Here is a 17,891-nt window from a genome sequence, read left to right on the forward strand (position 1 = left end):
TAATCGTAAGGGGAATAAAACCACTGGCTCGTTATAAATATAATAGTATATATATCAGTAATTATGTACATTGTAGATCCTAGTGACACGTGTGATAGTGAGGGTCATACGTTACCCATACATCAACCCGAACACCCGGCTTGACCTGTAATCGACCAATGCCAGGCCTCGAACCCAGTTCAATTTTTTTCCGAATGTAAGTGAAAAAAAAAAAATCACGAATAAATTCCTACACAGTACAGTTTTCTAATATGTTAACAACGTTGTGATATATACATTGATACATAAACACAAAGGATACTATTTATATACATATCTACAACATTTTATTTTTTTTTATTCAAGGATATACCTAGGGTGACAAGGCCTGCCAGTCTTGTCATTCATTATACATTGTATTGCTTGGAATGTTACATTATGAATGGTTATTTACAAAACTTAAGTTTATATCCAGTAGGTGAGTAGTTGTACTTGTGGAGTAGATTAGTTTCGTTCTTTGGGATAATGTAGTGAAACTCAAACACTCAACTTGTTACGTACCCGGGAATGGATGAAATATAACGCAGTCCGTGTTGAGATTAGCCTACTCGTTTTCTCTAATGTGGTTATGAAAGAAAATGGATTTCTCGTCCAGGATTGAAGAGGTAGACTCGTGTGCGCTGAGTGCAGGGTTAATTTACATAACTAACACGTACCATTGATAGTACAGATGTGGATTATATATATCCTTTTTATTGTTTCACTCGGCAGTCTTTCCTGAATTGGGAATTTTTTGGTCGATATGTCAATATACTCTGAGTGGCCCCTACGATTTTATTTTGAGTGATAATCGTTTTGGACAATCCTACTTCATTGTTTCTTCCATTGATTTGAAATCTAAAAGAAATAACTTTATTAAATACTCCTAAATTTCCTTAATGGTACAGATGGTTGCTATATTTTTTCAAAAAGGTTGACAGTCACATCTGTAAAATATTCGTGAGACTTCGTATGGGACTTTTCTCTTAAAGAGGAAATTATGGAATTAGAATGAAAATATTCACGATGATAATAATAATACTGAAAGAACAATACTTGTAACTTGAATACTTGCAACTTCGTCGTAAACAATTTTATCGTGTAAGTCGAGCAGTAGCAGCAGCAGCAGCAGCATTTTGCCTTGGGCCTTCCAGAAACTTTCTCTGGAAATTCTTTTAATTGGTAGTTCTTACGTTATCGTTGTCAGGGGGAGGTAAGGGATGGGTGTGTGTCTTGCCGAGACTTCGCAAAGACTGATCGAGATGCTGTAGGATTCCGTTGAACCATTTATATATGGGGGAATTAAGATATGAGTGGAGGCATACCGTAAGCGTGTTTACGTTGAATGACAACATGGCGGCTAAGGTTCTCTCGTTTCGCACCATAACCAAACTTCATCTTTTTTTTTCTCTCTTTCTCTCGCTCTTCCAGTTGGAATTTTGATGTGGCTTGACAGTTGTATTGTGTGGGGAATGCATCAGTTAATTAGAGAAGGGAATTAACACGTGCTGACTCCGTGGAGACCGAGGGAAATATAAATAAGCGGCTTGAAGTTAATCGATCGACCTGGGATATTTCGACATCATTTTTGCTGTGCGAGAAACGTTGGCTGGACGCATTTTGGCGCTCATGTCTAGTTTACATATCATTAGTGATACTTACACCTGCAGTGTCGCCTCGCAAGACTGTGCGTTAAGCGTTAGTTATTGAAATTATGGATAGGTTGAATTTACAGGTGTACAGGTGCAGTTAGCTAAGGTCACAAAACTCCCTTGTAAAATATATGGTTCGTTGTTATTAGACTTACGTTGTAATGGACTGTTTCTGCGTTGAATATATATATATATATATATATATATATATATATATATATATATATATATATATATATATATATAATACTTCAAGAAAGGGATTTGTTGATAAATCTAGTGTGTGACATGAACATTATTAACTGATATATTTGGTAGCTTGTCCACTCATAGATAATTGACTGCTTCGATGGACGCTGGCGTACCCAAAACAAAACGAGTTTTGCATGGAAATTATAATTTTTCTTCTCGTTTATGTCTATGAGTTAGTAGTGACCAGGACAACATAGAACACTCTAGCGTCTAGTGGTTGGTTGGTTGTTTGCACCACTACAGGAATGGGTGATTAAATGCGTTGCCCATCTTTTATCATCTCATTACGTATGATAGAATTTTACTTGGCTCTGTTGGTGCTGCTACTGTCCACAACCCTCCTTGTTTGGCTCCATAATTTTTTTTGTTAATACTGATGACAGACATTGCATAATTTGGGTCAAACAAATCAGAAAGAAGGTGCTACACTTGCTAATTATGCATAATATGGGTCAAACAAGTGAGAGAGGAGGTACACCTGCTAATTATGGTAACAGTATGTTTAACATAGAAGGCCACTAACACAGATAGGGGAACAGAATCATTGACGTGCCATGTATATGGGAAGAAAGGCAGAATCGAAATATGGAGAATATGTTATCAAATAAAAGTTAAGGCACGAGCAACTTTAAAATTCTATGGAAATGCTACTACGTCAACTGTCATATACTACATTGCATAAATATATATGTATATATATTTATATATATGTATGTATATATGTATAAAGGCCTTCACAAAACATCCTACACACTACACCACATACTTCTTTTTTTTTTACATATATATTTTTTTTAAGTCATGCATTTCTTTAAAATACTACGTATGAATTATATATTAATAAATGCAATTGAAACATAATATTGTGGAAGTTATGATCAAGAGACAGTTTAGAATGCTATGAACATTTTTTTGCATTTTAGTTAAGATAGATGTAAAGATATTGCTCTGTGTTCAACACCTGAGTATTAAAGTCTAAATTAGTCGGGGGGGGAAAGAGTCGTATAGAAAACAGGAATATGGTTTCTTGTTAATAATGTTTACGATAAGCATTCGCAAATTTTTTTTTTTTTTATGATAGTGTACCAGCCAAGAGATTTATCATTTTAATTCTCCGAGATTATTGATACGAGGGAATTATTATCATCTTCATTGATGTAGATAAGAATTATTTGATTTGAATTAAAGTGATGGGAATGTGAATAGTGTCTGGCTATTTAGGTGTTTTCTGTATATGTATATATATATATATATATATATATATATATATATATATATATACCCATCAACTCCACCAGGCACATATTGTAGTCAAGGTTTCATTTCTTAAGTTAGTTTAAATGGTCGTTTAAAGGAGATAATACGTGTCTGACACGTGTAGGCCTGGGATGTGTATTAAGGCTCAAAATGCAATGGTTTGTTTGTGAGGAAGTTTGATGTGTAAATGACCAGTGTGTCGGCAGCTTCTGTGTGTGTTACCGATGGAATATTTTTGCTGATCTTTTTTAGTATATATAATACATTTTTCCTTTGGTATTCGTTCGTTAACTTTGTGTATAAACATGCATGAGTATTGGTAATACTTTGTGTCTGGCATTTATTTAAATGTGGCCGCAGGAGTGGGTACAAAGTATGATGGTATGTGTGTGTGTGTGTGTGTGTGTGTGTAAGTGTGGCTTTTGTTGTTTTGGCCCTTCGTAAATATGTACGATCGTGTTTGAAAGGGCTGACATGCTGCTGGCCATTTTTATAAGCTGTTTTTACAGTCCGCTTCTTATTATTGCAGCTTGCGAGTCCAAACTTCGTGGCACAGTTCGTGAAGAAATAGGCATTTTTCGATGAAAGTCAAGTGATGTTTATGGTATTTGGTATTAACTGTTATTTGTGATATATTTCATCCGCATTGGGAAAGTAATTATGATCGATCCTCGTATTTAATTGTTGGTGTCTCGCCATTTGTTGGTAGATTTCACGTCACTTCACATACCAGTGGGTCTTGTGTGGTAATTTGCATGTAGAGTGTGTCTGTAAACTGCCCCAGTCGTATATATATTAATATGGATTGGTCTACCGGAGTATACGCGTGTATGTGGCGCGGTAAAGTATATCGTATGAGGAACGGGAACGTTTTGGTATACTTGTATGATCAGACGTTGTATGTTGACCTGCTTCTGTGTGCCAAAGTACACGGTAATGGGTTATACACGACTGTTGCATGATGACGACCCAGAGGTGTATGATATGCTCATGAAGGTGTATTGGTAGGTAAAGGGAGGAAGGGTGGGAAGGAAGGCTTGGGTTACTAAGGGGTGGCGGTACATTAGATGACTTTGTTTGGTTTTGATGTAGTAGCGTATTGGATGGGTGGTGCTGTTAGACGCCCATGTTAGGATCTAACCTAGCTCCTTGGGTGGTGTTGGTGGTGGTGGTGGTGGTGTACGCCCTTGTTAGGATCTAACCTAGCTCCTTGGGTGGTGTTGTTGGTGGTGGTGGTGGTGGTGTACGCCCTTGTTAGGGTCTGACCTCCCTCAGTGAGTGGTGGCGGGTGGAGCCCTTGCTTGACGCGACCCCAGCTGAAGTGGGTGGTGGGTGTGAGGCTGCCTAGCCGGCCTTTCGGACCATGTGACACCCCCGCCGGCCAGATTTTTCGTGGCCTTGGGTTGGTGTCTGGACCAATATGATGGCCTACAGCTTTACCAAGACCGGTTCATCAGGACACAGGACTCTCTCTCTCTCTCTCTCTCTCTCTCTCTCTCTCTCTCTCTCTCTCTCTGAGCGCAGTTGGATGTATTGAACCCCTTTTTTTGTGTTTGTTTACACCGTTTGTATCAGCCACTGGCCACATAATTTTTTTTTTCAAAGTCATGATGAATGAGAATCTAGCTAGGGTCAACATATTACTTCTGGGCTGATGTGTCGTGTTTTTATTTTTTTTCTAAGCCAGTCGTGTGTGTATTTTATGCATAGATTTCATAGGTAATCGTAGGAGTCATACCGTAATGGGTTTAAACTTTCCGTACAGCTTTACCAGAAGTTTCATGCGAAACTCACACTCGCGCGAGAAATGACAGCACGTCCGTTGATAATTACCCCAAACCGCAGGGTGTAATGACGGAGACAATTGGGCGTGCGTCCTGTTTCAGAACAATTGTATATAACTGTGAAGGAGTTATGGTGATTCAGGACATGTACGGTGGCTCAGGGGGGAGTAATTATAGGTGAAGAAAGCACCACGCTTGGGTTCAGGATTTGATATAATGTGAATTAGGATTAAGCTGTACTTCATCGCTGAAGAGCGAGCCACGGTAAGGTACTGTAGGGGGTTTAGAGGTAGTGAGCTGTGTGTGTGTGTGTGTGTGTGTGTGGCAGTGGCTTTTGAAGTGGATGATGGGGACCTTGGTGCTTCGTGGAGTTCGTGGAAGATGGACATAAGTCACGAAGGTTTGTGGACCCCCTTCTCTTTCGGGGGGAGGACTTGGGGGGGGGGGGGGGGGGGGGAAGGTAGATTCACGGTGGCTTTTGAAGGTCAGAACCTGTTGAGTTTAAAAAGGTTGAAGGCCAAGTGTGGTACGGTAGTTCTGTGGGGTGGATTTTAAAGCCATATGGTAGTTTTATTATGTGTCCAAACCATTTTCACACACCCTCTTCAGCTCTCTCAGCCACACTTATTTTTTTTTTTCCTGATCACACGTACCTTTTACCCTTTCAATACTCAGTAGATCAAACCACCCCACACCAAATATTGACCTCAGACATTTCATTTACAGCACATCCGCTTTCCTCCTCACAGCCTTATCTACTTGACATGCCTCGCGTCCATTTGATATTATTAGGATTACTATTCCTTGAAACACCTAATTTTGCCCTCCCTGACAACGGTCTTTCTTTCGACACTTTCCTCAGTTCTCCCAGATCCGTCGCCCCCTCACCCTACCCTATGACTCACTTCCATGGTTCCATTCGCTGCCATGTCCACCCACGGGTATCTAAAACACTTCACTTCTACTTTTCTCCATTCAAACTCGCACCCTAACAAACCATATATATATATATATATATATATATATATATATATATATATATATATATATATATACAGTTTTGGGAGGTAGTATATATATATGCCAGTGTGAATGATGTGTTTTAGGAGCGTTTATGACGTTGCGTGTGTGTGTGTGTGTGTGTGTGTGTGTGTGTTAAGGAATTGATTGAGTGTGCATGGCTTGTGTGGGTGTACTTGGTATTGTACATGACGTCTGTGGGATTATACATCATAGGGTGTGCGTGGTGTATGCGGAAGTTTGCTTGGCGTGAGCTCAGGAGTGTGTATGATGTGTTTTGAGTGTGCATGACTTGCTTGGGGGTGTGTGGATGGCGTGCTTGGGAGTGTGCATGATTTGTATGTTGTGTGCATGGTTTATGCTTGTTTGCATGAACTGTGTGTGTGTGTGTGTGTGTGTGTGGTTTGGCGTGTGTAAAAGTGTGCTTGACGTGGTTGTTAGTGCGCACTTAGTGTGTGGAGGTATGCATGACGTGATTGTTATTACGCTCTTTAAGTGTGTGGAAGTGTGCATGACGTGTGTGGGGGCGGGCAGTACCTGTGGACGATCCCACACTCCGGCTCTGCATGACCAATTGCTGCGCTGCTAATCGACCCATGACGTCACGCAGGTGGCACCAACACTTTGCGATCGTCTCTTTATTTTTTTTCATTCTCATCGGTTAATTTCTATGGGACTTGAATTTTTATTTCCGAATGCTTGGTATCTCCGCGTAGTCGATGTCATGTAAGAGACTAGAATACTACGAAAGGGAACTAGCTTAACTACTTGTTGTTGTAGCTGTGACTTATGGCAACATCCCGGCCAGCGGGAGTTGCCAGATACCGTCCACGGCGTTGTTAAGGCAAGTATGCCTCTGACAAGGTCACTCAAACTGCATATCACAACTTGGATTATATTAATCAGTGTTGCCTTAGGAAGATTCATGTAGTATGTGTGTGCAGACACGTATTTGCATCTCAGAAAGTAGACGTAATTTTAAGGGACGTGGTGGCAAGTCTGGTGGAATTCTTGATGCTGGCGGTACCTGGTAACCATGTCTTGTTTACTATAACAATTTTGGGGGGTGGGTGGGGGGTTTTGTGGGGGTGGGGGTGTAAGGTTTGTACATTAGTAATATAAGTGCATGGTTTAGTAACTTGCTTAGCTATCATAGACTTAAGTCGACTAAGAGCCTTAGAGAAGGACTTAGAACCAGTTGGAATAGTCTGGAAACTTGTGCTGGTGGTGATTCAAATGGGTTTAGATCCATTTTGAATTAGAAAAACGCTTACAGTATTTACCTTGTTGATTTTACACTTCGCCACATTAACTGGGATCTCTCAGATAGACGAGTGTGGTTGTATGGTGTAGTAGAAATACTCTATATAAGCTGCTTATCACAATTATATATCACATTGGGAATTTGTGCTCCTTTACCTACAAAATTATGGCTCTATTTACAGCGGTTACTTCATGAATCTGTTCACAGTGAGAACGTAGACTGAAGTACACATGAGTAAACAAAACATTTATGATATATATATATATATATATGTATATAAAGTACATTTGGCATCTTGTGTGAAATAACAAAAAGCACATTTGTGGGACGACGTCGATGGCAAGTCCCAGTGATCCATATTCACAATGAACATGGCCGTCGTGTTCGCTTTACACCTGGGGTTGGGGGAGTGAATTGGTGGCCGGGAACGCTCCGTTTCCCCCACCCCTCTCTCATGGCGTTTAGCTTGACTTACTTTAATGTCTCTTGTCACCATGGACATAACAGCACACACACACACACACACACACACACACACACACACACACATGCTTCGTTCAGTAATTTCTCCACAGCGTTGGCATGATAGTGTATTTCGTAAAGTCACGCACTTCTTTGTCTGTGTAATTACGACATTTTCCCTCCTTGTTAGCACTAGAGGTGGTGTAGTCTATTTTTTTTTCTCTCTTTTTATTGGATCACATCAAATCCGAGTTAGCTGCACAGCGACCAACCGGTTCCTCCTTCAGACTCCTGTTTGGTTGTGGTGTTTGCGCCTTTCGGGATATCTTTCCAACAGGATATCCTGTTTGACTTTTTTGTCTTCTCCTAGTTCTCTGTTTCATCTCTCTGGCGTTCGTCTGCTCTCTCTCTCTCTCTCTCTCTCTCTCTCTCTCTCTCTCTCTCTCTCTCTCTCTCTCTCTCTATCTCTTCCCCCCGGGGCGTACATCTATCTATCTCTGCCCTTCGTTCCTCTGGACGTGCCTTCCTCCGGCTGTTACCTATAGATATTCCATTCCATCAGGTCTTTCCTCCTTCAGGAGTTCTTCATCGGGCGTACCCTTCTTCAGGAGCCTTATTCACGGTAGGTAGGTAGGTAGGTAAGGTAGGTAGGTAGGAGCTGTGACCTATAGAGGTTTGTCTACCAGCAAGCTGCAAATCGTGGAACTTGGCCTCACGACTCGTTGCGCTTGATGCTTGCTTGATCAGTAGCATGGAAGCAGCGCAGAGTGACGATGGAATGGCCGAGGAAAACTCACATGAGAGACTTGTTTCCGTGTCGTTTTACCTTGCCTTACCCTTCGTGTCGTCTGGAAATTAAGTCGTTCTGTTCTTTATTTGGTCAGAGACACAGAAGGCGATGTAACTAGCTGCGTGTTGCCTTAGAGGAGGTAGGTCACGAGCAAGATCAATGAACAGGGAGCAATTTTCACTTGATGAAGGGTCGGCTGTGGCTGGCAGACGTGGCTGAGGCTACGCGTAGAGGTATGTTTACAGTTGCCCTCCCCTCCCCCTCCCCCTCTCCCCTCCTCCTCCCCCTCCTCCCCTCCTAGGACTTGAGACTGGTCTGTCGCAGTGGATAGAAGACTACGGTGGGTAAATAAGTGGTTCATGAGCCTGCCTCTGGACATTGTGCACCGTAGTGCTCCCCTTTTCTTTTGAATGCAGGTTAGAGGACGAGGGCTTTGGCCCACCCCTCTGGACGTGATTGGGGGAGGAGGGGGCGGCGGGGGGGTAGTATCAGGGAGTTTGGTGACTGAAGTCTCATATTGGTCGAGGGGTAAAGCGGTGTGGTAAGAGGGATGTGGGTGTTAGAACCCTCCTCCTCCTCCTTGGAGCGGGTCCGACACGGTGCGCGGATCGACCTCGGAGGGGTAGTGGAAGGTACTTGTCGACGACGAACTGGTGGGGCATTTCACTGGAGGGAGTGCTGCCGGGGGAGGTAGCCGGGGTCTAGATAGAGGTGCACGTCGCACGGTGGGTGCTGTTGGTGAGCTGCCACTGGTAACGGGGGTTTTGTAGGTGCGCGGCCCACTTGGGCGGCCACCAGTGGGTGCTGTAGGTGGGGGGCGGGCCGGCCGTCAGTGGCGGCGAGGTTGGTTCAGGTGTGCACACGACATACATAGCCCACCTAAGGATATCTGTAAGTAGGCTGTCAGTGGGTTCTGCCAGTGGTGGCGGCGAAACCCTGGTGTGCACACGGCGTACATGGGTCGCAAGTAGGTGTTGTAGGTGGTGGTCCGTCGGTGTGGGCGAGGCTCAGGTGTGCACGTCGTACCAGTCCCTCTGGAAAACCGGTTGTCGTGGCTTGTCCTTGTCTCTCCAGGGCGTGACCAAGTTGGCGGTCGAGCTACTGGTGGTGGTGTTGGCGTTCCCGGACCTGCAACACAAATAGGACTCGTTAGTTATTTGGTGTTGGCGATGGAGATGAGGCAGTGGTTGTGGATATGTCGGTGTGTATGGGTTTTGGATAGGACTGGGTTCGACGCCGGGCTCCCATAGGTTCGACGCCGGGCTCCCATGGGTTCGACACCCGTCTCCCTTGGGTTCGACACCCGTCTCCCATGGGTTCGACACCCGTCTCCCATGGGTTCGACACCCGTCTGGCTTGGGTTTGACCCCAGTCTGGCTTGGGTTCGACCTACCCCACTGGCTGGAGGACTGAGATCGGGATTCGGTACTGGACTTGCATATATCATAACCGATGGGGTTATTACGTCTGGTTGTGTTGTTGACGCCACATGTTCCTGGGTATTGACGAGGAACGTCACACCCATTCCTCCGTCACTACCACCTACCCCAACCCTCCATCCTCCCTCCTCCTCTCCCCTCCTCCCCTCCTCACTAGCACAAGACCCTCCCACACCATAAACATACTGCTCCCTCCCTCCTCCTCCACCGCCACCACTGCCACCTCCTGCCCCCAACACATCAGTCATACCAACCCGCTCCCTCCCCCCTACACACACACACACACACTGTCACGTCTGTCCCCCCCCCCCACCACCTTCCACCACCCCCACACCCCCCCCTCCTCCTCCTTGTACACGTACCCCAACCACCGCCTTCCTCCGTGAGACCCCAAGGTCGTCGCCAGAAATGTGACGACTACCTTGAACTTACTCCTTCGCCCAGCAAGACCTTCCCTTACCTTGACGTTAAGGTAACATTATGCCCAGCATGATCTTTCCTTACCTTGATATTAAGGTAACAAACATCTTGCCCATCAAGCCCTCCCTAACCAGATGTTAAGGTAACTAACATAGGGCCACCTTTTTTTTTTTTTTTTCCTGTTACGAAAGGTTTATCGCTCCTGACGAAGGTGAGTGAAAATGATAGAAAAAAAATAAGATATGTCGGGTCTTTGCGTACGACTTGCGCCATATCCTAAAAGAATGCCCATACAGACCACTGCCGTTCTTGTCATTACATGCGTAAAGGAACGCCCCAGCAAAACAACACGTCGTTCGTAGTAACCACGTAATTAACAGAACGCCGTCGCACTTGTAGCTGCATGATTAATAGAAAGCTCCTTAAAACACCACCGTCTCTGTTGTAGCAACAAGATGTCAAGCTGGAGGAAGTCGTCATATTTTCCATAGAAACACACACACACACACACACACACACGTAAAAGCGAAGCTTAACTAATGTGTGCCTAGATATAATGCATTTCTTCCGGTGTTTCCATCTCCACTTCACGTTAGTTCCCCTTGAAACGTATATATATTTTGTTTATCTTTTACTTTTCCGTTGGATAGTTTTATTCTGTATTTTTCTTTTCTTTCTATCCTACAGTATTTCCAGCAACCGCTGCTACCCCAGTTCCTTTCTCTGAAAAGATGGTTCTCTCAAATCGACTCTTAATTGTTTCAAATGAATCGACGGTTGTATCAGTTTCATCTGAACTTGACTTAGTTTCATCTGAACTTGAATTAGCTTCATCTGAACTTGACGTAGTTTCATCTGAACTTGACTAAGTTTCATCTCAACTTGACTTAGTTTTGTCTGATCTTGACTAAGCTTCATCTGAATTTGACAGTTTCAACTGAACTTGACTTAGTTTCGTCTGAACTTGACTTAGTTTCATCTGAACTTGACTTAGTTTCGTCTGATCTTGATTTAGCTTCATTTGAACCTAGTTTCGACTGATCTTGACTTAGTTTCAACTAAACTTGACTTAGGTTCATCTGAACTTGACAGTTTCAACTGAACTTGACTTCGTTTCGTCTGAACATGACTTAGTTTCGTCTGAACATGACTTAGTTTCATCTAAACTTGGCTCACATACGTTTCAGTACAGCCAGGATGATATTATGTTTTACGTGAACGAGAGCCGTACGTGGCGACTTAAAGATTAAATTAGGAACTTGATGGTTGTGAACAGAAGCAGTCCCAGTACCTACTCCTCGTACCGTGTGGGCCGTGGTTCTGTACCTACCCTTCACACAACGTGTGATATGCGTGATGTCAGGTCACGCTCAAGGCTGGTTCACACTGTTCATCTCGTCACATCACCGATCCGTTCCTTTCATCACGTCGCATCGCCGTTCCGTCCCGTCTCGAATTTTATCGGTTTTGGATCGATTTATCCAGATTTTGAATGGATGTTAAACTGATTAATCCATGTTTTAGATGGACTGTAGACGACCTATCCCACATTGTCAGTGCACGGTTTAATGAATAATCTTTTTCTTTCTTTTCATTCAAACCACTCGCCACCTCCCGCATTAGCGAGGTAGCGTTAAGAACAGAGGACTGGGCCTTTGAGGGAATACCCTCACCTGGCCCAATTCTCTGTTCCTTCTTTTGGAAAATTAAAAAAAAAAAACGAGAGGGGAGGATTTCCAGCCCCCCGCTCCCTCCCCTTTTAGTCGCCTTCTACGACACGCAGGGAATACGTGGGAAGTATTCTTTCTCCCCTATCCCCAGGGAATAATGAATAATCTATATAACGAATTAATGGTAGATTACGAATTAATGGTAGATTGATTGATTGTAAGAATATAGTTGACTGGCTTCACCATACATCTTAGTCCTTAGTGGGGTACTTATCCTCAGTTCATTTATAATGTTCCCGAATGATTTAATGGTAACTACGTGCACTTAGGAAATCATCGGAAGAAAATGGACATATCACCCCCTAGAGAGAGAGAGAGAGAGAGAGAGAGAGAGAGAGAGAGAGAGAGAGAGAGAGAGAGAGAATTAAAAGAGAAAGATATGCAACATTTATCATAGCCAAAGTCTCAAAGCAGAGGTAAAAATAGCCGAAAAAAAAGAGTAAAAAAATGTTAAAGGTCTAACGTGCGTTGCAGCCGTATCTTGCAACCTTGATGTTTGATTAGATGTTGATAAGTTCAACCTACCACACACGCTGGGTGGTGGTGGTTCTACCACACACGCTGGGTGGTGGTGGTTCTACCACACACGCTGGGTGGTGGTGGTTCTACCACACGCGCTGGGTGGTGGTGGTTCTACCACACACGCTGGGTGGTGGTTCTACCACACACACACACGCACACTGTACTTGTATGTAATTACCTATTTGTACTTTACGAGGAGGAGGTTTTGCACGCATGGGGATCCGTTCTCCTGTACTCGCTCTATATGCATGCTGTCCAGTACCTTTGTGATCCATTGTAGACAGCCAGCATTCACGGCCTTATTGGTCAGTTTATACCAGTTTGTGTGTCTGTGTGTCTGTGTGTGTCTGTGTGTGTGTGTGGGTCTGTGTGTGTGTGTCTCTGAGTACCATGAAATTTGTCACATCACCAAGAGGCTATTCCATCAACCAAGCGACTAATGTTTTCATTAACTTGGAAATCGAGTACTGTGGAGTAAATAATTAACCTGTTAGTGATTAGGGAAGAAAATGGTGTACCATGGTACGCGCTCAGAAATTTACATATATACACAAAGAGGTTTAAAGTGTACCAGCTTCACTTATTGACCCACAGGGGGACTTGGTGCGAGGTATGTTTACGGGAAACGTCAAAAGATCTCGACTTCATAGATTTCTCCACCTAGATTTCATAGATTTCTCCATCTAGATTTCATAGATTTCCCCACCTAGATTTCATAGATTTCTCCGCCTAGATTTCATAGATTTCCCCACCTAGATTTCATAGATTTCCCCACCTAGATTTCATAGATTTCTCCACCTAGATTTCATAGATTTCTTCACCTAGATTTCGTAGATTTATCCACCTAGATTTCGTAGATTTATCCACCTAGATTTCATAGATTTCTTCACCTAGATTTCATAGATTTCTTCACCTAGATTTCATAGATTTATCCACCTAGATTTCATAGATTTCTTCACCTAGATTTCATAGATTTCCCCACTTAGATTTCATAGATTTCTCCACCTAGATTTCATAGATTTCTCCACCTATGTTCCATCGTATTTGATATTCCCGTACAAGTAGTGGACATCAACGGAAGATGCGTTTACCGCTCCACCTGTCGTGGTTTACCGACTGTGCGTGTAACCAGTGGGCGGTACACGCGAGGCGTCTGGATGGTACGTGTTACCAGGTCATGTACAACATGTACATATATGTATGTATCACCCGCACTCCACAGTCAGGCCAGCACGATAGTCGGAAAGCTGTAATTAAAGATTGTACACATGTACATATGACTCTTACAAGCAGAAACGGTAATTGCATTTTAAATTGTACGTGTGTAATGTCTTCATTGATAGTATCATCTTAAAAAAAAAGTTTTATTTTTGAAGCGTTTAGTGTTTGCGAGGGTTGTCTTATAGTTTTTGTTTTTTAAAGGCATTAGATATAGCGTTTTTCTTTTTTTTTACGGAATTGGTTGATGGATGTAATGATTCCTAAAGGAACGAAGCGTTCCTGGAATTCATTTTTGAGTAAAGAAACCATCATACACGCTGCTGGACGTGCTGAGAACATTACAAAAGCCCATAATATATTTTGTATCCACGTTCCATTAACTCGGCGTCGGGGTTAATGCTCTATACTTACCTACCATTAACTCCACATGGGTCTCTTAGTTATGTACCTAAACGCATTGACTTGACGAATGTGCTTTAGAGGCTTAGAAATATATATATATATATATATATATATATATATATATATATATATATATATATATATATATATATATATATATATATATATATATGTTTTGGACAATCACATGTTTACCAAATGGCGTCCTAGCTTCGTCTCTTCGATGTATATCAACTGACTGTTATATTTCTCTCTTGTGTCTCCCCTGATGATGTGATTATTACATGAAAATGCACTTGGGAACTTTTCGTGTTTCATTTTCCCCGTGGACTCGCAGGAATATCTTGATCACGCGCAAAATTGTGTTCCTTTCCAATATATATATATATATATATATATATATATATTTATCCATCTCATTTGACCCCGTTGACCTATTGACCTTGATCCGGAAACCACAGCGTGACTGTGGTACTGGCTGCTGTAGAAGGCCTATCTCTGTTGGAGCGTCAGTCTGCTGTGGTAATCTTGCTCTCTCTCTCTCTCTCTCTCTCTCTCTCTCTCTCTCTCTCTTCGTACGAACGGCAAATTTGACCCCGTGACTTTTCTCCCTGACCTTTTGACCTTAAAAATGCAGAACACATGACTGGAGTCTGTCAAGAGCAGAGAGCCGGTATATAAAGTGAGCTTGACAGAGTAATTTAGATTTGAATTGTAAGTATTGGAGCCGTGGCGGTGAGGCTGTGCGCTGGAGTTTGGAGGAGGATTGTTGGAGATATGCAGGAGTGAGAGGAGGGAGGGGGGAAACGTTCCTTACAGCATGATCGAAAAGTTTTACGAGAAGCTTCGATAGATTTATGGAACTTGAAGTGGAGAAATGCTATCAAAAAAAACGAAAACTCTCCCCTTAACACACGAATGGTAATCAAACACACTTAGAGAAAGAGATTGTATGTTAGATAGACATGCAGATAAGTAGACGTATGACAACTGCAGGTATAATCCGTCTACTATAGCAGTGTAGCTAGTGTTCGTGTCTTGGTAATATTTGCCTCGTCTACTGACGAGGTTGGCAATACTGCCATGGCATGTTAGAGGGCGCTTCATCCTCTTACTGCGTCATAATCATATACCTCGTTATCTACCTCAAATCAGCTAAAAAAAAAAAGAATATAAGAATAAAAATCCTCATGGTCTGACATATATATTGTTCGCTTGTCCTTTAAGAAAAAAAATGTTTTTCCCTTTCTCTGTCGTTGTGAGAATTGCCACCAGGACCCTGGGCATGGAGTGGGTATCGTATGTATGTATACACACGCCCTGGGCACCCTGGTCCTCGCCATTGGTATTGGCAGACAGACGTAGGAATGAACAACAGGAGGCGTGTGCTTTCGCTGAGCCGATAGCCTGACGTCACAGGAATCGACCTCTCTCTCTCTCTCTCTCTCTCTCTCTCTCTCTCTCTCTCTCTCTCTCTCTCTCTCTCTCTCTCTGGTGAGGTGGTACGTGAGGAAGTTTAGGGCCGCCCACGACCAACGCTGTGTGTGTGTGTGTGTGTGTTGGCAGTTGGGTTTGTTGAAGGAGAAACTGCCACAGCCTCGTCAGGGCTGGCTTGACCACAGGGAGGGAGGGAGGGATGATATTGGGATGATTTAGGGACGTGGGTGACCTAGAGTGAGAGAGAGAGAGAGAGAGAGAGAGAGAGAGAGAGAGAGAGAGAGAGAGAGAGAGAGGACCATTGAGATCAGACACTTCCGTGGTTCTTCTTTCGTCTTAGGGCGGTGGCAGTTGCTTCATCGTGGAATGTATTTAGAACATATCCATAACCCAAGCTTGGGCAATACTTTTAAGAACGTGAGGCAGCAAATACGCTGCAAATTTGATGTACTGTTACTCATGAGAAATATGCGTGTGTCGTTGTACCCCAGCAGTGCGAGCGAATATTAAATTTATGTCATATTGGGGAACCTCTCTCTCTCCCTGAACTTTGGAGGCATTCGTCAATATCGTTCAAGTTAGGTTAGGCTTGGTTAGAGTTAGGTTATACTGTATTTTGTTAGACGAGGTAGTTCGCTCTGGATTCGTTAGATACAGGGATGTAGAAATTCTGTTCTAAATTCGTGCCCTATTGGCTACCTCTTTGTATGATATTAGGGTAAAAAAAAAAAAAGATTTTGAAAAATAGTGGATTAGCGTGCATTTCCTTACCTTAATTTTTTCAGGAGCGTCAGTTATATACTGTAGTACGTCTATGTCCTAATGTTACACTTGAGTAGTTGACTTAATAATATTGTACCTTTGTGTTTGAGGAAAGTTGCGCTAACACTGCCATATGACTTTGATATTACGCGTTAGTTTATTTTCCCTGTATTACCGGGCAGGTGCAAATCCTTCATGTAGAAATGAAGTAATTTAACGTATCACCAGTAAGGAGTATGCATTTATAAAAAAAAGAATTCGAAATCGTGGGCTAAAAAGATCATCCATGTAAGCGAAAGGCTTTTACGTATACGAGTGTGGATGGGCGTGGAGCGGTGATAGGCTAACATCAGCCAGTGGTAACTGAGACCTTGGCTATTTTACCGTCGCTGACGTCAGAGCCAGGCAATCATTTGGTCATGAGGGCTGCATGACGGCCGGGAAAAATTGACAACCTGTGTGTATGTATTTTCTACACTTGTTGCGTATTTGTTATTATCCGCAGTTCCTTTGCGAAATGGTGTGTTAGGCAAAGGATGAAATGATTATTTGTGGATGTATTCTGATTTTCTTTACGTTTTTCATATTCTTTTTGGAGTGCGTTGTGTTAAATGAATCGTGTAAATGTATTATGAACGTAAAAGAGGATTCGTATAGACTTCTAAATATTTAATGTGTACGATGCAAATCCATACCACGTCTAGAAGTGTTAAAACTTTCTTTCTCTGCATTAAACTTTTAGATTATGATAACAACCCTCCTCCCTCCTCTCCCACCTTGCCTTAGAATATTCGTGGTGGAACCTTGAGTATTATTTGCTTTCTCTGTGGCATTACCGGAAATGCAGATACTGCCGGAGCTCAAAAGCTAGGCTTGCATGACCAGGTTAACGTAACCGTGACGGGTTTCGTACGTTCTCCATTTTGCGCTTCGCCTTCCTCGCCTCCAGAAGTGTTTATATATATATATATATATATATATATATATATATATATATATATATATATATATAGCGTGTATGGTCTTAGTGTGATCCTAGAATCCTAAGAAAGTCCTCTAGTTTTTCGATTAATGGTTATAACTTGAGTTTGTGTGCCTTAATGCCCCTTAGCATTTAGCTAGGCTTAAAAGCCCCAAAGTCACCAACAAGCCAACTGGTTTAACATAAGCCCAACCTGGAGGCCGCTTCCCTATTTTAAGCCACCACCTCCCCGTCTCGAGTCTAAAATATCAGCATAAAGGACCATAAAAGTTTCTAAAATAAGCCGGCTGGACGTAATGCTAGCCGAGAAATTAGTGTGCTCTGAGGCTCGCCTCCAGTCTGTTGAAAGTAGTGGCTGAGCGTCCGGGTTTGAGACATGCTAGACGAAGAATAAAAGTTTGGAGAATTGGCATTTCAACGTCTGTTCTTTGTACTCACTGTGTGTGAAGTATGTGTGGAGTGTTATAACCAATATGG

The 17,891-nt window shown here is 42.7% G+C and overlaps 1 protein-coding gene across 1 annotated transcript in view; it reads right to left on the reverse strand.

Moving 5' to 3' along the window:
- Nucleotides 1–29: 29 nt before the first annotated feature.
- LOC139757218 (protein tipE-like) overlaps nucleotides 30–17,891 on the reverse strand; it is a 126,120-nt gene continuing 108,258 nt past the window's right edge. The window contains exon 2 of the mRNA XM_071677390.1: nucleotides 30–9,627. Within this exon, the coding sequence (XP_071533491.1) occupies nucleotides 9,507–9,627 (121 nt within the window). The 3' untranslated portion in view covers nucleotides 30–9,506. The remainder of the gene's footprint in view (nucleotides 9,628–17,891) is intronic.

The sequence above is a fragment of the Panulirus ornatus genome, chromosome 25 (genome assembly GCF_036320965.1).
Source record: "Panulirus ornatus isolate Po-2019 chromosome 25, ASM3632096v1, whole genome shotgun sequence".
In the NCBI taxonomy this organism is placed as follows: Eukaryota; Metazoa; Arthropoda; class Malacostraca; order Decapoda; family Palinuridae; genus Panulirus; species Panulirus ornatus.